Source organism: Pleuronectes platessa, chromosome 14 (genome assembly GCF_947347685.1).
Source record: "Pleuronectes platessa chromosome 14, fPlePla1.1, whole genome shotgun sequence".
NCBI classification, from domain to species: Eukaryota; Metazoa; Chordata; class Actinopteri; order Pleuronectiformes; family Pleuronectidae; genus Pleuronectes; species Pleuronectes platessa.
In genome coordinates this window covers 16,303,640-16,325,195 of record NC_070639.1, presented here as the reverse complement: position 1 = coordinate 16,325,195, position 21,556 = coordinate 16,303,640, and the positions used below count along the sequence as shown (strand labels likewise).

At 42.4% G+C, this 21,556-nt stretch overlaps 2 protein-coding genes across 2 annotated transcripts; one reads left to right on the top strand and one right to left on the bottom strand.

The window, feature by feature from the left end:
- Nucleotides 1–1,747: 1,747 nt before the first annotated feature.
- On the top strand, nucleotides 1,748–8,385 carry nme9 (NME/NM23 family member 9). Its single transcript, XM_053439150.1, has 17 exons — nucleotides 1,748–1,780; nucleotides 1,873–1,930; nucleotides 2,233–2,336; nucleotides 2,454–2,525; nucleotides 3,140–3,256; nucleotides 3,389–3,473; nucleotides 3,636–3,718; nucleotides 3,825–3,917; nucleotides 4,685–4,839; nucleotides 5,153–5,352; nucleotides 5,493–5,637; nucleotides 5,905–6,012; nucleotides 6,433–6,584; nucleotides 6,696–6,840; nucleotides 7,638–7,903; nucleotides 8,102–8,194; nucleotides 8,375–8,385. The coding sequence occupies exons 1-17, from the start codon at nucleotides 1,748–1,750 to the stop codon at nucleotides 8,383–8,385; spliced, it is 1,920 nt and encodes a 639-aa protein (XP_053295125.1).
- Nucleotides 8,386–9,092: 707 nt separating this feature from the next.
- smarcal1 (SWI/SNF related, matrix associated, actin dependent regulator of chromatin, subfamily a-like 1) lies at nucleotides 9,093–19,625 on the bottom strand. Its single transcript, XM_053439823.1, has 17 exons — nucleotides 18,757–19,625; nucleotides 18,309–18,675; nucleotides 18,037–18,087; nucleotides 17,647–17,901; nucleotides 17,490–17,540; nucleotides 17,208–17,391; nucleotides 16,815–16,965; nucleotides 14,741–14,902; nucleotides 14,544–14,609; nucleotides 13,435–13,575; nucleotides 12,801–13,019; nucleotides 11,753–11,823; nucleotides 11,437–11,539; nucleotides 11,097–11,279; nucleotides 9,983–10,083; nucleotides 9,681–9,777; nucleotides 9,093–9,534 (listed from the first exon to the last, which is right to left on the bottom strand). Exons 1-17 carry the CDS (start codon nucleotides 19,105–19,107, stop codon nucleotides 9,406–9,408), a joined length of 2,682 nt encoding a protein of 893 aa, XP_053295798.1. The 5' UTR covers nucleotides 19,108–19,625; the 3' UTR covers nucleotides 9,093–9,405.
- Nucleotides 19,626–21,556: the final 1,931 nt, after the last annotated feature.

Here is a 21,556-nt window from a genome sequence, read left to right as displayed (position 1 = left end):
AGCGGCTCCAGGCGACATAGGAGACTGATTCATCATGACGTGACACATGCAATGTAAAACAATACATTAAGTCACACCATCATCCTCTAACCCCGGGGACGCACCGGAGGTAGAAGCTCTGTGAAAAGCGCTCCGCCTCCTTTCCTCGCCCATGTTAAATGCTTTAAATAGTCTGCTGTGATGTCCTGAGGCTGCCCCCTGTTGGCTGCTGGGTTCCTCTGCTTCTCTAGCTTGGTTTGTGCAGCTTGTGATTAACTAAAGCTGTCCATAAAAGAAAATCTTAAATATCCTTCAAGGGCAATTGGATATACAACCAGCATCAGTGCTAAAATAAACCAATATGTAAATAAAACACAAGATAAAAACCCTATACACTAAGTAGCAGGGGAAAATTTGCTTTTAATAAATTAATTGATAAGTCGACCAACAGAAAATTACTCGTCAACTATTTAGATATTCTGAAACATTTCATTCTACTTTTAATTTCCGGTTGTGTTTCTAATAATTATTAATGTTGGTGACATTTCCTTGATAAATGGGTGGAGGTTTTATTACCTCTGCTAAGGAGGTTATGTTTTCATCTCTGATTTGTCAGTCAACAGGTTCATGTAATAAACTACTGGAGCAATAACCACACAACTTGGTAGAAGGAAGCTGCATGAATCAGAGATGAACCTATACGGCTCTGTTGAGCTCTACTGAGTGCCAGTCTAGTGAATGATTCTGGAATCTTCGCTCAAAACATCCCCCCCGACATGACATGATATGCTATCAGTACAGGACTCTTTTGGTATTTTTTATTGTATATTTGTATTGTTTTTTATAGCTTACAAATTTGTCTGCCTGTGTGTGCATCTGTTTACAGTCCAAAAGTTATTGGGTGAGTTTCGGAGTTACGAACAAGAAGTGTGTCGTGTTCGCTGGACTTTAATAAAGTTACACATAAAGAGAGAAGTTTCCTGTCGTCTATACGCGAGGACGCTACAATACGAACGTGTTCACCGTTCAAATTCATTATTTGTCATTGAGTTGCGTTCAGTTCATCGTTCTCATAAAAGTAAACGTGTTCAATGAACGCGTTCTTTTGCGTTCGTTCATGCACAACACTGAAAGTCAGTAGGAAATATTACTTTTGATTACCTTGAGTTTTGAGAGAGGTCTTTGTGTTTCGTGTATAAGACATAATTCGATTGTGCAAATAAATAATCAATAAATCAAAATAACAGTGCACCTCTTTTGATCTATACCAGAATAGCTCATGTTGGTAAAATGGATAGATAGATAGATAGATAGATAGATAGATAGATAGATAGATAGATAGATAGATAGATAGAAAGATAGATGTAAATCAAGTTGTAGTTCCTGTGAAGAAGTTGCAGTACCGATAGTGACCCATGGGAGGCGGCTGTGGGGGAGAGAGTACCAGTCATTGGTAGAAAACGAGTCTTGTTCCCTCTTTGCTCATAGTGATCAGTGATAATAATTAATAATTTATAATAGTAGTGTAGAAAACAGAAAACAACGCAACTTCATTTTCAGCTTCGTGATTGAAGGTCACGTGGCTCATCAAGGCGTGAGGCGCCGTCGCTTAGCAACCCACGGGGTCCAAACAAGCGCGAGCAGCGGCCCCAGAGGAGACGTGACACATTCGCACATGTGTTTATTAGCTCATTATTGTTGTTTACACTACAACGCACAACTCGAACAGTCTGTGTCGATACATCTGTCGAATTGACGAGTCAACCAAATGGCAGCCAAGAAGAAAGAAGCGAGTCTGCAGGTTAAACAGCCCACGACGATGAGCACAGTTTCCTTCTTCCTGTGAAGCTTTAAGATGCTTTCAGTAACTTTTATTTGTGTTATCTTGTCCAGGCGTGTGTCACAACCCAGGAGCAGTGGGAGGAGATGCTCGCCACCAAAGGTTTAACAGGTAGGATCCTCAGAAGTAATGAAGAGATGTTCTTATGTCCTATTTGACCTGAACGCATCCCTGCAAACAGCTGTTAATAAACTGTGTGTAATTTACTGTGTGCTGCTGCCACCCTGTGTTCACTGAGATAACTGCAGACTGAATTCAGTGAATTGCAGTCACTTTGATATGCTGTAAAGACTGTTTGGACTTGTTGTGCAACATGTGATGATGACTGGATAGAAAAATCAACCAATCAATCAATTAACCAATCAATCGATCAATCAATGATTATTCTCTCATCTCTTCTGTTCTTCTATTAGTTGTGGATGTGAACCAGCAGTGGTGTGGTCCCTGTCGAGCTGTGGTCAGTCTGCTGCGAAAGATAAAGAACGAACTGGCTGATGATCTACTGCATTTTGCCACAGTAAGAAGAAATACGTGTTCTTTTTTAAATTTAAGAATTAAAAAAATTATTTTGTGAGGAAGAATCCCTAAACTTGAGTGTGTGTTCGTGTGTGTGTGTGTGTGTTGTGTGGTACAGGCCGAGGCAGACAGCATCGATGCTTTGGAGAGGTATCGGGGGAAATGTGAGCCCACCTTCCTCTTCTATGGGGTGAGTGTGTGTTTGTGTGTGTGTGCACATGCTGTATATAGATGTTTTTACACTAAATGTGTCTTTAGGTTGAGCCATCAGGTGTGTGTGTTTTACATTTTCGTCCTTTACATACATATTCTTCCATAAAATGTGCTTCTCTAGTTATTTAACTAAGATGTTGCATTACAGCTCATGATGAACATTGTATTTTGTTTTCTGAATCAGGCACCAATACAAAACTTAGTTGCGCCCTCTTGTGGGCACTGACAAGGAAAATGAGACCCCGAGGAACAAGGGAGTTGTGAGGAAATTAGATTGTGTAGTAAGAGTATGTTACTGGTATCTGATTTATACAGAAAAATTACACCGGAAACTGTGATGCTGCGTTATGAATAGATATCCAGATCTCTGTCTATACGTATGTGGTTATTTTATTTATTTTATTCTGACTCTCCAATACTCAGGCTCTGACGATGTAGAGCAGGAAACAGAGCCACCTAGAGTTGTAACCTCTCTGGTGGGGATGCAATATTCTGGACACTATTTCCTGTTTATTGATAAATCTCTGTTATCAGTGTTATCCTCATTCCTGACTCATCGTTTTTTGGATCCTTCCTCTGTCTAATGCAAAGGGAGGGGAGCTGGTGGCTGTGCTGCGAGGAGCCAACGCTCCTCTGCTCCAGAAGATGATTGTAGAGGAACTGGCCAAGGAGAAGTTGGTCCTGGAGCAAGGTGGTGAACGCAAAGTGGTGAGCACACACACACACACACACACACAAACACACACACACACACACACACACACACATGTTACCCACTCACACATATGTGTTTATAGACAGTCATGTCCAGCGAGGGTTTTTATGTGATGTGTCTCTCAGGTTAAGGACGACGGTCTTTTGTCTTATGAGAATCCAGAAGAGGAGGAGGCGCCTCAGCAGTCAGAAAATGAAGAAAGCATAACTGGTATTGTGGAAACAGTATAATCATGTTGTTGGTCATTTTGTAAATTGTCATTAGTGTTGTTATTGTTGGTTATGTTATGACTCTCATTTACTGGCATCCCTGTGAACTATTTTCAATTATATCTGCCTGGCTGACCATCTTTCAAACTGCCCTCTCAAACAGTTCCTGCCAGTAAATCCTACACAGTCGCCATCATCAAACCAGATGCTGTGGCTCACGGCAAGGCAAACGAGATCATTATGAAGGTACACAGAGACCAACACTGCTCACATTCTGGGAAGACAAGCTTGTTGTCTCCAGCCGTCCTGCTGATATGATTTCATCAGGCTCTGACGTGATTCCCCTGGTTAGATTCAAGACGCTGGGTTTGAGATCCTGGCCCACGAGGAGCGCACGCTGACTGAGGAGGAGGCTCGAGACTTCTACCAACACAAAGCAGCAGAGGTAATCAAACAGGGAACTTAAAGAAACGGAGAATATTATGCAATAATTGCAAAAGGGTACATATTATATTCATATAGAGGAGGTGAGACATCTAATAGTAATAATAATAAATTTGATTTCATGACACCTTTCTAGACACCCATAAATAAGCACATAAATAATTAAAGTAAAACCAAGTGTTAAAATTGCATCAGGAGACACAAACACCTTAAAGTTCATCACAGGTGAGTAAAAGTAACACGTAAAAACTAAATTAAATATAAAATGTACAATTTATTGCAGAGACTGATGACCTGGTCGGACCAATGAATTCATTGTGTGTGTGTGAAGTTCATCTGGGTCAATATCCCAATGGGAGAGTTACGCACAACGGAAAAACCATTTCAATTAGTTTGCAATACGTCACACTTCTATGGTTATTATCTCTGCACAGCACAACTGCTGATTAGGCGGGGGTTTTTTTTGTGCTTATCACACTGTTTGTGGTGGAGCAACATGATCCACAAAAATGTCATGTTCAGGAAATGATAGAATGTGTATGTGGCTTGTACTGTCCAATATTTGTTGTGTCTTTTACAAAATCCTTTCTACTCTATTTTCTCTCTTCATAAAAAAAAAACGCCTCAAAGAATGTTGACTGAGTCACCTGCATCTCTTCACTCTGAAACATGGATGACTGGAGTTGTGTTCGTGACATTAACGTGTTGTTTCCGTTTGTCCTCGTCTCTGCGTCTGCCTGTGTGTGTGTTTCTGATGCTGGCTCTCAGGATTGCTTTCAGGACTTGGTGCAGTTTATGTCCAGCGGTCCCTCCCACGTTCTGGTGCTGTCTCAGGTCGAGGGCTCTGCCGGTGTTGTGCCGGCGTGGCGTGAGTTCATCGGCCCAGCAGACATCGAGGAAGCCAGGAGGGAAAAGCCAGAAAGGTTAGTTGCCGGAAATTACACATACGTTCCTTTTAGAAGAAAAGTTGAACATCAACATCATTACACCGTGTAATGCAGCGTGAAGAAAATTGTCATTGCTACAACAAATATTTGTTTGTAAAGACACTTATTCATGCACCATTGACTGCAGCAGTGTGAAACAATCTCCATCTAAAGTGTGGGAAAGAGAATGAGCAGCACATTCTCTCAGCCGCTCCGTCAGACACACCCACACAGAATGCTTCTCTCTGGTCGAGCACCAGCAGAGCAACCATCTGCTCTGCTCTCCTCTCTCCCCCCTGGCGTCCTGCAGCTTGCGGGCACAATACTGCACACAGCCACCGTTCAATGCAGTGCACGGCAGCGAGGACAGCGACCAGGCCAGCAGGGAGCTCGCCTTCTTCTTCCCCAACTTCAGGACGGCCTCGGTAGCGGAGCAGCAGGATGGGGAGGAAGAGCGTGTGGAGAGGACGCTGGCCCTTATCCGGCCTGACGCTGCCAGGGAGAACAGAGGTGGGGCCCGAGCCAAACGCATAAGCACAAAAACACACCCTGCAGATACACACAAAAGGTGGATCATGTCAGCGTAGTGGGGCCGCACCCTGATTCGTTCATTACTGTAAATGACATGGTTGGTATGTGTGGTTCTGCAGGAGACGTCCTGGCCCAAATCCACAAGTCAGGTTTCTCTGTGGCCCTTCAGAGAGAGGTGATGTTGACAGAGGAGCAGGTCAGACAGTTTTACCTCCAACATGTCGAGGAGGACTACTTTCCGGCCCTGCTGAGAAGCATGACCAGGTACTTAACACATCCATCCTTCCATTGAGGGTTGTGGGAAGAGCTGGAGCCAATCCAAGTTGGCGAGAGGCCATCACATATAGAGACCAACAACCATTCATGCTCAAATTCACACCTACAGTCAATTTAGTGTCTCCAACTTATCCAACCCCAATCTACGTGTTTTTGGACTGTGGAAGGAAGACCCACATAAAGCTCCACACAGAAAGATGAATTCGCAGTTTGCTTCTGCAAAGGTTTATTTAACATGTGTGGTTGTATTTGCAGTGGGCCGGTGCTAGCTCTGGCTCTAGCCAGAACAGGGGCTGTCAAACACTGGAGGAGCATCCTTGGTCCGGCTGACGTTAATAAAGCCAAAGAGGAGAGTCCTGACTGGTGAGTGGTGGAACCCTGTCAGATTAGTTTACACAGATTCGTGTTTAAAGAGTAACTAAACCCTTAATCATCCCCTTTCAGTCGAAAACCAATGGATACAGGTATTTTTACACTGTTGCTGATTGATTCAGGTCCAAATCGTGACATTCAAGTGCATCTATCCATCATAATGACTGCCCTCTAGTGTTTAAAAAGAGAAAAGGCGGCACCCCATTTGCACATTCCACAATCACACAGTAGGAAACCATCTAGACAGCACTGTATTTTCCAAACAGTAGTTCAGGCCCCCATGCTGGTTTTATTTTTTCTCGCTCGCCCTCCGAAGCCCCAAGTTCCCTCTAGTCTCCTGGAGTTTAACTTGAAAATATTAAAAGCTCAATAATACCTGTAATTCTGGCTTCGGTGTCTCTCATCACTAAGTCTAAGAGCCCAGTTCGCTGTGGAGAATGAAACCATCAACCAGCTGCATGGCAGTAGAAGCCAAGAAGAGGCAGAGCGGGAGATCGACTTCTTCTTCCCCAAGCAGAGGACGCTGGCAGTTATCAAACCGGACGCCATGGAGGAGCACAAAGGTTCTGTCCAGTCATTTTTAACTATACAGAAATGTTCAAATATACTTTGGTTTTCACAGATGCACCGATGATGATATCATTCAGTAACATTTCTTCTGTTCCCTCTACCAGAGAAGATCCTGGAGGAGATCCATGCCAGTGGCTTCCATGTGACGCAGCTGAAGGAGACGGTGCTGTCCAGGGAAGTGGCCGAGGAGTTTTACAAAGAGCACAGGGAGAAGCCGTTCTTCGGCCAGCTGGTGGAGTTCATGTGTCGGTCAGTTTCACCTGTCGTTTTGTTTGACCCCTAATCTCAGGAGCAGGCCGAAGGGACCGAAGGAGGCCGAGCCTCATCGTTTGGTCGGCTGCAAGTTTTCCACTATTTTCTAGCAGTCATCCTAGCAGCTCCGAATCAAGGCGGCCTCGGGCAACTGGCATGAGAGTCCATCTCAATTTCATTCTTAGTTCTACAGCACATCTAGATTTTAGAGTTATCTTCTGCTCCGGTGGCCCCTTTACTTGGTGGTTACACAACTGCTCGGACACGATGGGCAGAGAGAAGGACACAGCTGGGTACTTCAGCTTGGAAAACTACCTTTACCATTACCATTTATCATTCTAAGCTCAGGTTTAGCCTTAATGGATGGAGAATGACAAGCAACAAATGTCTCCAGACAGACGCGCACCAGGGACACTCCAGGCTGCAGTTAGTGGTTATACATTGAGCTCTGTGGCCTTGACCACTTGTGGTAACACTTACAATGCAGTTGAAGCATCTCCCAGAAAGCACTGATGTCTTCATCATGGATCAGTTCTCATCTACAGGTTTAGAGGTTGAAACTCTGGAAGGTTCAAATAAAAAAGGCAGTTTAGGGTATCATCTGGTGTAGTGTGGATCAGATAAGCTATGATATTGTTTCAACAGCATTTAAACTAATACATTTAGTATGAAGCAGACCATTGAAGTTGAGCTAGAATGGCCTCCACCAAGGACCAAAAGAAACCTCTTGAAATTAGATTTAAGCATTCTGTCTATTCCGGGTATCTGAGCATTGCTGTCCTTGTTTGTTTCAGGGGGCCCTGCATGATGCTTCTCCTGACTAAGGAAAATGCAGTTGAGGAGTGGAGGGCCATGATGGGCCCCACAGACCCTGACCAGGCTAAGGAGACTTCCCCGAATTCTCTGAGGGCCCGCTTCGCCTGTGACATCCTCCACAACTCAGTCCACGGCGCCTCGAACGAGCAGCACGCAGCGGAGAAGATCCGTTTCATCTTCGGTGAAATCTGCACAGAGGCAGAGGCCAACAGTGGTGATGGACAGAGTGATGCGATAATTTCAGGTAATGATCTGATGCATGAGACACGAGTCATTTCCATCAGATTTCAGATAAAAAAACTATTTTGTTCAGATATTATTTACATCTTGGTTGTTGCTTCTGCTAGAAATAACAGCCAAATGTAGCCATATTGTTTCTGGTTGAAATGACTAAATCCATTTTTCAAAGATTCTGCTTGAAATAACGAGTTGTTTCTTTTAGCCGAACAGGAAGACGGTTCTGCAGATGAAAACACAGGAAAGTTACAATCTCAGAGTGAAGAAACGTCTGATAACCAAACACAAGAAGAAGAAGGTATGAGATGGGTTTCACTGACACATTAGCTGCACGATGGAGAATATCACCAGTAGGGTGGTCTTCAGTTTTCAGGTGGTGTTTCATAAAGTAATATTCACAAAGCTCCCTTTAACAAGAAGGGGTGTTTTCTCCTGACTGAGAGAAAAACACCACTTATCCTCATAATGTCCCAAACAGCTGAGATGTAACCTGCTTTTAAAATGTCTTATTGGTCTATGGTGCAGTAAATCTGGACGTGTTGCACTTAACACATCAGTACAATTCCTTTCTGTGATCGCAGTATAAATGGTTCAGGAGATAAAATGCTGCACCTGAGCAAAGTCTTTAGCCGATCAGCCATTCAATGTAACAAATGTTTTTAGTTGCAGGATCGACAGAATCTCTCATTTGAGCTCATCATCCTCTTTTATTTTTTACAGCCGACACACAAAATTCAAATCCTTGCAGTCCACAGACGGGAGAGAATGCCGATGCAGAGCTCCCAGCTTGAACTTAATGTTTTCCTTCTTACTGTTGGCCGCTTCCGCAACATTACGATTACACCACAGTATGTTTTCTATGAATCATGAAAAAATAAATAGATCTATCTTGCATTTCCATCTTTTATTTGTCGCATTACGGGGCTGTATAATCCTCAGGCAATCATAAGCATCACCTGACAGAGGCTTAACTTCCCAGAATGCTGCTGGAGCTTTTTATTTAGAACGGATACGGGTCTTGGCTCAGCACAAAATCTGTAACCAGAGATCAACACATCACTGTGTTCAGTCCATCTTGAATTAACTAAAAATATATAGTTTTAACTATTGTGGAAATGAGTAAGATTGATCAGGCTCTTCTATATTGTTTTAGTATGGAGAACCACAAGTGTCACAATATTAATAAGGCACGACAATAAAATAGGCACAGATTTATTATTAATTAATGTATTGATCTATAAACAAATAGACTGAATTACAAAGTAAATTATTTGACATTTTAATTGGTAAAATAAAAATAGTTCAAATGAAAAATAGGATCACAAAAACAACATAAAACAGCCAATAAGTAAAAACATTTGAGGCCTGTTTGCAGAAGTACATAAGTTCAGTCATGATCAACAGAAAAAGACACAAATAAACAAAATAAATTGTCAGTAAAAGTCATCCGCTGAAATATTCCTTAATGCCTCCTTTGCTGGGGCTTTGTCTGATCGGGCTGTGATGTTGTCAAGAGGTGTCCTCGGGGGGGGCGTTGTCCCAGTCGTCTGCGGCCTCCAGTAACATGGCCTCGTCCATGTCGTCCTCGGCTGTGAACGATCTCTGGAACATCTCCATGATGCTCCTCTGTTTCGGGTCCTGGACAAATCAAAACAATCATGTTCAAGATACTACAGACATTTAGCTATGTGAGTTCTGTTGTCCTGGGTGGTCTCATGTAAAAGTATTTGATGCATAAACATGTGTGAACATCTCATTTATTTATATACATATGCAGGATTTACCTTAGAGTGGAAGCTGGCACTCACTGCGTTGTCTGAGAAGTTAGACTCAGAAAGACCCACTTGTTGTAAGACATTCATTTTCCCCTGGATCATTGGCCTGAATCAAAACATAAATAAATGATTATAATAGAGCAGACACCATTTAATTCACTGTTTCTCCCAGTGCGCATATAAAGCTGGCCCCCTGCTGGTTCAGTTTTGGCTCAGTGTCTTGCAGCAGTGGACGACTGGTGAATATGAGAGAAAACAGTCTGAACACAGGATCATCCTCAGAGATGGAACACGTCAGAACAGACACATACCACAGGTGATCATCAGCAGTTCCCTTGGCAACCAGGTAGTGAATGTTCACACTCTTGGTTTGGCCAATGCGGTGCACCCGATCCTCTGCCTGGATGAGAACCTGCAGAGAAGAGGCAAAACTAAAAACTAGCAACTGAAGTTTTACATTACTGAATCTTTACTGGCCTCATCGAGGTCCAAGAACTGCGATGAACATGGTAAACAAAATTCAGGTGAAAGTAAAACACAAAAGATTTGTCCCCTTTCAAACACTTATTTTAGAATTGGAGGTTTGCTTCCATGTCACATCTTCACATCACTTCCCACTCCACTGTTAGCCTGGAGAGTGCGGGGGTGTGAACAAGCTCCTCTGAGTGACAGAGCTGGAATGATTTTCCAATGTGAAATTGTTATTTCTAGGAGATGTCAACCCTTAAATTGAAAAAAGAAAATTGGCTGCCAAAAAGAGAGAAGTTCTGCTGCATTTTACGTACTGAGTGTCTCATCCTTTGTTTCTCTATACTCTATTCATTCTGTTCTGATGTTCTAGCGATTAAACAGTTTTTATGGAGAGAAGAATCTCTTGACTGCGTAGTCCCACTCACTGAACTGAAACACAACCCAAGTGTTACCCATGATTCTCTGCTTCCTGAACCAGAGGATGACTGCTGTAACAAATACTCTAAACTGTGTAGAATACTTCATGTTTTAAAGAGTTTCCTCACTGAATATCAGAGACGAATGCTGCTTCTTAATGACTTTGGTCTTTTTAACAGATCTACAGTTCAGTATTACCCTTGAACTTGCTCTCTGTCGGTTCCACACTTCTCAATATTGTCAAGTCTGTGTCATCAAACTTACTTTGAAGGGATTATCTTAAAAAAATTAAAAAATAAATTGCATAGCGTTGCTTTAATTTCACTGTAGTTTCAAATAAGTTGAGTTTTACATTTCCTTCGACTCCAGAAAGAAATATGTTTTCAGCTGCTTAAAGTCTTTCTTGCCGCTCCATATCCACTCTGTAATATTGTCTGCAATTTGATGTAGGCGTCATTCTCAACCTAAATTGTATTCCCAATAAAATAGATTCAAAGAATGTGCAGTATTTTTCTGTAACATCATGAAGTGGCTCACTCCGGGGTTCCAGAACAGCTCCGCAAAGATCACCAGGTCCGCGGAGTGCAGGGTGATTCCCATGTTCGCTGCAGTGATGGACAGCACAGCTACACACGTCTTGGCCGAGTTCTGAAACTTGTCGCACAGCTGCTGTCGCTCAAGTGAAGGCGTGGCCCCGTCAATACGAATGAAAGGGACATTCTGCATTGGGAGGTGAAAGACAATTATAGTTTCTTCGAATATTCTCAGTACAATTACACAACAATTATACTCCTAAAACATACATAGATTTAAATGGTTTAAAGCCAGAAAATCTATTTAGCATATGTAGCCTTTTTGAGACTAATATCTTACTCACCTTTTTCCCCAGTTCACAGGAGATATGATCCAGAACTAACTTATGATGGGCGAAAACTAGAAACTTCTCCCTCCCACACTCCAGCATGTCCGTGATGTACTCCCTGCCAGTGACAGACACAAACACAGCTCTCCACTATTTTTAAAGAGGCACATTGGAATATTCTGTCTTCCTCTCTTCACATCGTCTCAAATCCAGAGCTATCGCAATGATCCGACAAAAGATTCTGATCAGATTCACATTATCCTCTCGTTGCTCACCGAATCTAAGATGATTCAGCTGAACTGATCCCCATCATGAAGGGGTCTGCACTTACATAATCGCTTGTAGCTTGGCTTCAGAGGTGCGGTTATAAAAGATGAGGAGGGCTTCCTTCTCTTCCGTTTTCTGAAACAGATAAGAAACGGCACAAGATAAGAACTGACAGGATTGGGTTTGATGATTTGATAGGAGTCCTATTACTCCGAGGAGCGGTGGGATTATGCACAATCAAGCTCAGCAACTCGTTCCCGTCTGAGTGTACGAACACTTAAAACACGGCTCTCTGGCGGATTCTGGGTCAGTTTAAAAGCACTTGTACGTGTCTGAGGCCTGGAAGGACTGATTCGGCTCAACAAGGGTCTTTAAGCCTTTTCTTGACTCTGATGACATTTTAATCACAAAGAGTAAAAGTAGAAATTTCCTTAGAAACAGAAAAGAACTTGTGTTCTGTTGAGGGAAGTATAACATGATATACCTACAACCCCATTTATTATATTTAAAAGTATCTCTGTATCATGGTAGTTATTTAGAGAGATATGAAATGTCAAGCAACGTCAGTCTTCGAAATCGTACATGTCCTGACATGGCCATCCACCTGGTTGACAGCTGATATTTTAGAAACATTTTATCCTGAGGTTTGGGTAGAGAGGGTTTATAAAGGAACTGTTATGACATCTCTCAGAGCAAAAAACTGATGCAAGCTTTTTTTTTTAGGTATTTTTCTTTTTCTTCTTTCTCCATTATGTTATTTATTCGAACTTTCTACCAAGTAAAGTTACGACTGATTTGTTTGACATCAATTCCTGCCTGCCAAAAATACCTGCACTCTATTTAGGTTTGGAAATATTAGGAAGTTAGTTTCACACCCACATTCACACTCTCAAACCATGTCCTATGAAACAAACAACAGAGCAACATCTAGCAAACAGTACACATCATTAAACAATGAAAACAGCGACAAAAACAAACAAGGACATATCATTAATATGAAATCTTGGGTTATGCGAGTAAGTTTTGTGGGGCTTGTCACAGAGAGCCTTTTAAAGAAATGAGTTGAGAAATAAATAAAAAGGGCTGGATAATACTTCATATTTGTGACCTACGTTGCGATGTTCCTTGGACAACTCCTTGGCAGCAGCCGACAGCGCCGCTTTCATGCGGGCGCAGATCCCATCTATGGTCACCGTGACGACCTTGCGCTGTTTAGCAGGAAGCTGGGACAGGACTTCGGATTTGAGACGGCGCAACATCAGAGACTCCTCCAACAGCAGCTTCAGCTCCCCAAGATTAGAAGAGCCGGAGTAGTCCCAGCCCCAATTCGTCTGGAGGCGATTGGAAGGAGGAAGATGAAGAAGAGACGAAATGAATGAAGAAAATAACGGACAGTGGACAAGGGGACATGTGGCAGTTGGCCAGTGGACTTAAATGGTAGAGTGGGGAAAGAGCTATAAATACATTCAGCTTCTTATCATTATAGGCCTTGCCTTCACCACTGCATATATTTTTTTAAAGGATATTTGCCAGTTTTGAAGAAAAAAAATCACTGGTCTGAAGACCTTCGATTTACAACTAACGCTAAAACAATGCCAGGTCAGTAGCTGGCGATAAAGTCTACTTCAACAATCTTATAACTCCCTCTGAGCTTATTGAGTGAGCTTGTCTCGTTCATTAAACGTATATTCGAGGCCTGCCCTACATCGCAATGGAACAAATAAGGACCCGTCAGGATTAAACTACCTGCTTGGCGTCGCAGTAGCGCATCCCGAAATCATGGTAGCGAGGGAAGAGATTAGGTCTGACGGCCAGAATCTGGGTGTAGAGCTCACAGGGTCGGGACATGGCCGGGGTCCCAGACAGAAGAATCACTCTCTTTGCAGCCTGAGGATGAAAAGAACAACTCGTCACATCACTGCTGACAGTTTCAGAGTCAGAGCAAGAAAATAAACTCAATCAAGATAATGATGTAGGTATTTTAGAATATATTTTAATATTTTTAATACATTCTTAATTTAATATATATTTTACTTATTTTTATAAATATAATATATCCAAATCTATGGGGGAACCTCTGAATACAGTGACAGCCATAAATTTGCATTTGTATATTGCTAGATATAAAACGGTATTTAGACTTTTTTGGAAACTGTCCTAAAGGATATGAATGTTTGGATTCAAATCTGAAACTCTTCACAGAGTGCATCCCTCTGTCAACATCCATCCATCCATTATCTATACCACTTATCCTTTCAGGGTCGGTGGGGGAGCTGGAGCCAATCCCAGCTGGCACTGGTCGAGGGACAGCATACACCCTGAACAATTTAGAGTCTCCACTTATCCTAACCCCAATCTGCTCGTCTTTTGACTGAGGGAGGAAACCAGAGTACCTGGAGAAAACTGATGCAGACACAGAGAGAATATGCAAACTCCACTGCCAAACCTGGACTGGAACCAGCAACCTTCCTGCTGTCAGGCGACTGTGCTAACCTTGCAGTTCTACCACACTGGTAAGGTGCAAAAAATATTTAAATCAAAAGGTAATTGTCTGATGGCAGAAATCCCAGATCTGGTTAGAAGTGGAAATCTAATCAGCTGATCCCTTGACAACATAGCCAACGGACGCCGAGATTTTTTGTGAACAAACATTAAGGAAACTTTTATCCTGCAAATTTATACCCCAATATCCAAGTTAATCTGTTTCTGTGAACAGAGTCACTCACGTATTCTGTGATCTACTTCTTTGGATATTTCTCAGATATGCTGCAGAGTCAGGTAAACAAGTACAAATATTACTTCTTTGATTTAGATCGTAAAACACAATTTAGATAAGAGAAGAGAAAGTAAATAACCTTCAGTAGAGGCAAAGCAGCTTTACACCGAGCCGTCTTGATGTTCTTCAGGAAATGGGACTCATCCTGCACAGAATGACAAACGTTTTCACAACATTATCGTTATAAAAGAGGAAATTTGTTTCTAAAATCAATAAGTCAAACTGACAGAGGTGGAAAAAGGATTCAGAGCTATGTCCAAATAATATACAGCTGACCATGATAAGAACATTGAAGGGGTCTCCAGGCTGCTGCTTGTCCATCCTGCTCAGCAGGTCGTAGCTGACGATGTTGACCAAACCGGAGCGCAGGTTGTCTTTGGCCTTCACCACTACATTGATGCAGTCAGGACTGAGGGAGGGGAGCCAGCGCCTGAAGGCCTACACACACAGAGAGGCAAGATTCATGTCAGAGACGCAGAGTGAACCAGAACTCACCAGACTAACACTATTGATTTTCACGCAGTGCAAATGTCAATCTGTGCAATTTGTAATAAACATCATGGAGAATGATCTTATGGCTGACAGCTGGTTTGAAGTGCATAGTTCATCCTAGCTACTATCACAGGGTCTGCATTAATAAACAATCAATCGTGTAGTTTGGAAAAGAATAAAAAAGTTTCTGACAACTCATTCGCCTTGTCAATCTGGTTTAAGTCATAGCTCCCATTCTGTGCAGTAGATTTGGCCAAATGCTTAAGACTAACAGTGCAGATAAGAGACGAGCCAGACAGAGTAAGTGTGTTTTAATGGGTCTACATCCAGTGACTCAACTGCTCTGTGATTCCAGCTCCTGATTGGGGGGACTGTATTTGATCCAAGATATCTATTTGGAGAACAGACTGTCTCGTCTTGTCAAGAGACAGAAGGCCAAGTAGAGCGCTTCTGAAAATGTTCTGTTACCGCAGCCTGTTATTGCTGCTGCAGAAAATAGATGCCGCAGCACATGGGACGTGTTCAGGACAACGACACTTAGTGACACAGACACTAAGACCTCAAACAACCAAAGTGTGGAGGTGCCACAGTGTTTTTTTTGGTAAAAGATGTGAAGTAGATTGGTTATTTTATGCAAAAAAAAGGTTCACACATCATGATTGACAGCTGAGACTGACAATTGCGATTGGTTGAGTTTGTGTATCAGAGGGCGCTTGATCCCGTTGCCACATTCCTCACACTACTTAGCAGACTCTCCAAATGACATCAACAGCACAAGATGGCAGCGTTTGTAGTAAAGATATTTTAGCTACATTTTTGTACAACAGAAGGAAGGGGAGACATGTTTATCTTTATATACAGTCTCTGGTTTCAAGTACACATGTCAAACATTAGCCGATATCCCTTTTTCAAATGTTAGGAATTTCCCGCTTTTACTCATACATGAGTTAATGAACATCCTGCTCTTAAAATGCCAATTTGTTTGTGTTGTGACATTTAACAGACAATTAATATATTAGCTAAACACTAACAACAACAGTAAACGAGAATGGCCTGGAGTGGAGCCCATACCTCCACCAAAGCCCAATAGTATCCTTAAATTCAATCAAGCTGAACCAAATTAAACACACTTATTCATGTTAGTGCCCTGGTTTTTTTCATCTAGAACCATGAATGATTCCCTGGGAAAACTTTGACAACATTGAAAGATGCCCTCTCTTCAGGATCCGCCCCCTGATCTGGATTCACACAAATTCTAATTGGCACTTTGCTGACCAATACCACAGCCTTTCACCAATTTCACAAAAATCTGTGAAGCAGTTTTTGTGTCATGTTACTTATAAAGAAACACACAAACCAACAAACAAACAGGGTTGAAAACATCCCTGACAATATAACACAAGCTTTGATATCAGGAAAAGCAGATGATCAGTGAGGGAGAATAAAAAAAAAAAGTAGCTTAATAAATCAGCTGTGTTGGCATCTCCATCAAAAAGCAATGCTTCACACTTCTGGCAACACACCTGGCCCCATGAGAAAGACAAATTGAATTTTGAAAATCAATACTAAAATCTTTCCTACTGAGGATGAAGCACCTAACAGAGTGCAAGCAGTCCTCGGGGACCAGTATTAACATTCCTCAAATGCAGTGAGCTTTAAGCAGAAAGCCACATTATAATGTGGTGAAGCATAGCTTTGGTGTGAGGAGATTAGAAGGATATCCTTAAGACGGTGCCTGCTGACTTAATGACACCATGAAATGGAAACAAAGTGATTAACTGTTAAAACCCAGTAGGTAATGAGCTACTTTTCATTCGAGGCACAACTTAGGAGTAACAGAAGCAGCGGATGTTCTTACCTCAGCCCAGGTGAATCGTACGGAGGAGGGAGCCACCACCAGTAAGGGCCACTCATTCCTGTAATAGGCTGCTATGCAAATGGCCTGCACGGTCTTTCCCAGACCCATGTCGTCAGCCAGGAGGAGGCGGCCTTGTTTAAACACTGCAAAACTACAGGGACATGAGCAAATAACAAGATTAAAAGCTACAGCAGGAACTCACAAAGATCAAACCATTATAACCGACTCATTTGATATCACAAAGGAATGGCACAAAAATATTGACCCATTATGATAAGCATCTCTTGATTTACACAAGACCAAGCAAATTATAGATAAGACGCCGTCTCCTGGTATTGAGTTATTGGCTACAGCGTGCAGATCAAGCATTAATGGTGTTTCAGAGACACCTACTTGACCCCCTCCCTCTGGAAGGGCATAAGGCTGTTGGTGAGCGAGGGTTCGATGGCGGACAGGTCTGCCTTTGGGACGTCCAAAGACCTGGCTTCAGTCCCATCAAAACTGGCAGAGAAAGCCTGGATTACTGCCCTGGGCAGAGGCTCCACCTCCACTGCTGCTATCCCACCAAGGAGATCCACTGGGTATGGAAAATAGCTCGGTCAGACAAGATGGCAAAGGCAACAGAGACAAAACACAGAGATACACCTGCTTTATAAAGCAGATGTTGTTACTCACTGAGCTTCTTAAAATCCTCAAGCGAGAAGCTCCACTTTCTTGTTTTCATGTCTGACACACACAAACAAACAAATCAACAAAGAACAGTCAGCATCAAAGACCATAAAGTGTCAATACAACAGAAAAATCCTATTTGATCACATGAAGTCACTGTTACCATAGCTGCTTGTTGGCATTTGCTTGAATGCTGCAATGACATCAACATTGTAGCCGACGTCAACCTCAAACTTGTTGGGAGACACCAAGATGCACTGGCCCTGAAGAGTGGCTCCAGGTTTCTGCCAGCCGCTACACAGCTTCAGCAGCGCCCCCAGCACTGCACTGTTACTGGGTCGACAGGAAGCGACATCCACCACTTCCATTCCCTCCAGTGGCCTCAGAGACACAGAGGCAATAGAGGCTGCCTCCTCCACTGCAACAGAGTCAAGATAGGGGAGATGCGGCAGCAAGTCAGACTAGATAAATACTCTGTAATGCCTTAATAGTTACTACACATCTGAGAAAATCAGTGAATGTCTCTCCATGAATATTTTCCTAGTGTACACACTTAGCTGCTGATAGTCCTCCAGGCTGAAGTTCCACATCTTTGTAGCAGGGTCTGAAATAGAGAAGAATACTTTAACATTCCAGAAGGAATCTGGAATCTGCTTTTCTGTGATACTGCTAAGGGATGAAACAATTTTAAACTGGACGTGTTTAACAAAGGAAATTACTGAAGTACATAATAGTTTATATTGCCTTTTAGTTTATGTTGCTTTAAAAGAAAATGTGGCTTTTTTTAAATGCATCTATACATACAAATGAGGGGCAGATACAAACCATAGTTCTTGGAGGCAATGGATTTGAAAACAGCAATGAGCTCTGCGTGGTAGCCCACTTCTACTCTGAAGCGACTGTCCTCTGTGTGGGGGACACATCTTCCCCTCACCGAGATGGAAGGCTTTTTAGCAGCTACAGCATTGGAGGTGGAGGTGGAGGCGCGTGAGGGAAGCTGTGCCATAGAACTCTGGGCAGGTTTAGTTGCCGATTGCTTGTAGAAAGAACTGGCTGCACCGCCACCACCAGGGCTGCCGGAGGAGAGGTTAGATTTGGATTGAGCTGGTCTGCCAACGCCTCCTCCATTTAACAAGACAGGGCTGCTCACATGTGGACGTTTTGACTGAGGAAGTGGGTCGATAACTTGGATCTGTGGGGAAAGACGGCAAAAAGCTGTGAATGATAAGTTGTGTTTCATCAAAATAATAACTGACTCAACATTACATCTCACCTGTCTCAAAGGAGAAGAGGTACTGGGCCTACTCTGGTTGATCTGGTTGCCATTAGCAGACGACTGGTTATGCGTCGGCCAAGCTTGCTTTTGGTTGTTGAAGCCCAGTGCAGGCTGAGGTTTGGAGAGTGGAACATACAGTTTTGGTGCAGAGACGGCGCTGCTGGATGAGTCTCTGTGATTGTCAGGAGCTGCAGGAGCCCGTCTCTGTACTGAAGCACGGCTGGGCCCCGCCGAGGGCTGGTTGTTGATGCTGGGAGCCTGACCCATCCTCTCGGCTCGCCTCTCTAACGCCCTCAGCCTGTTCTCCTCGATCTTACGCTGCTGCTCTGCAGTCAGCTGATGAGACATGTTGAGCTAAACGCTAACTAGCATAAACAAATGCACCAAGTTACCTGCTAGCAAGTGATCCGTGGAAACCCATGTGTGCCTTTATAGGTAAGACGTTAGAACTGACTGCCTCTACTGCTGGTGCTAACGCTAGCTGCTAAGGAGGCTAGCCTAGACGTCAACAGTTATAAAACAGTTAAATACCCTAAATGTACCGGCAGCGTCACATCGGTGGTGGGTCAACATGAGCAGCCAATCATCAAAGAGCAGACAGTGATCAATGTGGTTTACAGACGACAAAGAAAGGTCGTAAAGCTGATCGGGGAAGTTAGCATCCAGCTAGCCGGTTGACAACCTGCTGGAATATTCCTAATCTACCGCGCAGGAAGTGACGTAGGAAAACAAGCAAGCACGTGGAGATGGCGGTTGCTGGGTGACGTGAGATGAGGCCGCCATTAGCCTGATTTAACTTATTTTCAAAACTTTCTAATGAGAAAAGTTAAGCTGAGCCTAGCCTATCCTAACTAGCTAAGAGAAAACCAAATGCTCTTGTGTTTTAAGATCCACAAGATGCTGCTGTTACCAGATGTGTTAAATATGAGCCCAGCCCTCCTCAGGCTGGTCATTTGCTAAATTGAAATTGTAGGAAACTAAGTTGCACTTTCCATCATGTGTAACTGGCTCACATCTCTACAAACCACATTCCATCGTCAATATTGTATTTTTATTTACTCCACTACATTGAACCCGACAGTCACACAGTTGAATCCAAACGTGTAGGCCCACATTTTGTTGACATGTGATGTGACAAGTAGTTAATTCATCTCCTGACAGCTGCAACACAAAGATCAAAAAAATTTTTTACCTGTCACCAAATGTTAATACAATGTGACTTTTTATTTCATGAAATTAAAAAAAGGACAAAAACAGTTATTACTGCCGGGGCAGTGTTTTCTCTCTTTTTAGTTAATAAAATAAAAAAACATGTCGTTTTTGCACATCTTTACATACAAAAACCAGTTAACAGTTACCTTGCAAATTACGTACTAATTTAACATTTTGATCATTAAGTAGAATATGGTGTATGGTTACTTCTTTAAATAATAAATTAGCTCTATTTCAGCCAATAAATTGCGGCGATAGAGCATCAGTATTATCGGACAAGCATTAAGATATATACGCATAATGTTAATGCAAAGAAAGAAAGTACTTCATACTGTGAGTACATTTAGGTTTTAGATTCAAGGACTTTTACTTGCAATGGCGTATTGTTACCTTATGGTATTGATATTTAACTTAGGTAATGGTTATGAATACTTTTTCAACTCTTAAGTGTTCTAGTTCGTATTTGATGTGTTTATGTAGCCAAAAATCAGGAGCTTTCTTGCTTTGATTATTAGGCTTCAAACCCTGAAAGGATACACTCTATTTAGTCTGTGCCAGGCTTATTATAATTTGTCTCCTTCTCTGATATTCGGTGCTGCCTGTTTAGAATGTGCCTGCCTGTAGGGGCTGATTACTTGGCCTGTGTTAATCCAGCTTTCTCGAGAGCCTCATCCAACAGCGTCACACTCAGCATTGTATCATTTTTTACTGACGTAGTTCTATGTGTGTATGTGCCTGGTCTCACTACTTCTTTAAAATGAGTTTGCTAAAAATGACTGTACTCATTTGCTGCTCGTGGCCACAATAGCAGGCACCTATAGCTGCTTCTCTCCTGTTAAACAAACATGTTTCACCCTGCACATTGCAGCTATATTTTTTTTTCAATAGCTATTTAATCAGGCACTACTTTACAACTGGGACCGTGTAGGCAATCACTTGCAATTATCTGGCAGAATAGAAAACCAGCAGGAGTGAGAGCTACAAGTTTAATCTGTCAGTTCGCTGCTAGCAATCCATTAAATGCACAGCCCATATGGGCACTGTAGCCTGACCACCGTCTTATATACAATCTGACCAAAAAAAGAACATGTTTCTGCTCAGTGATACAGTCCAGCCACTAGTGCGTTCATTGCAATATTTTCCATAGAGCTGCTCAAAGTGGCCTGAACTAACCAGTAAACTGTTTTTGAAAAGTTTGTTCTTTTCTGTCCAGCTTTAACAAATTGTTCATATTTTCACCCTTTTCTATCTATGAAGTGTCCCCACAACCTGTAAATTTCGTCACTGGTGAAAAACCAAGCACATTTATTCAATTACTTCATATTCTGAACTACCTGCACTTGATTTCATGTGCTACTTACTACTTCACTGCACGTCAGAGGAAAATATGATGTTACTTTGATGCATTTATCTGACAGCTACGTTTACTATTCTTCCACATTTCAAACAAACATATGCTTTCCTGTTAATGCATTAGCACTTGGAAATGGTTCATATTGCATTATAAGTAAATTGTCAATTTTGTCATTGTATCATTGTAGTGATGCTCATTATTTGGCTAAAATGGGACGAAAAACAGAGAACC

Bases quoted from the DNA above. Each gene is read 5' to 3' on its own strand.
- nme9 (XM_053439150.1), top strand. From the start codon at position 1,748: ATGGCAGCCAAGAAGAAAGAAGCGAGTCTGCAG. The intron at 1,781-1,872 runs GTTAAACAGCCC...TATCTTGTCCAG, and splicing joins AGAAAGAAGCGAGTCTGCAG to GCGTGTGTCACAACCCAGGA. The intron at 2,337-2,453 runs GTAAGAAGAAAT...TGTGTGGTACAG, and splicing joins ATCTACTGCATTTTGCCACA to GCCGAGGCAGACAGCATCGA.
- smarcal1 (XM_053439823.1), bottom strand. From the start codon at position 19,107: ATGTCTCATCAGCTGACTGCAGAGCAGCAGCGTAAGATCGAGGAGAAC. The intron at 17,541-17,646 runs GTAACAGTGACT...TGTGTGTGTCAG, and splicing joins AATGCCAACAAGCAGCTATG to ACATGAAAACAAGAAAGTGG. The intron at 11,280-11,436 runs GTGAGTAAGATA...CTCCCAATGCAG, and splicing joins CCTGTGAACTGGGGAAAAAG to AATGTCCCTTTCATTCGTAT.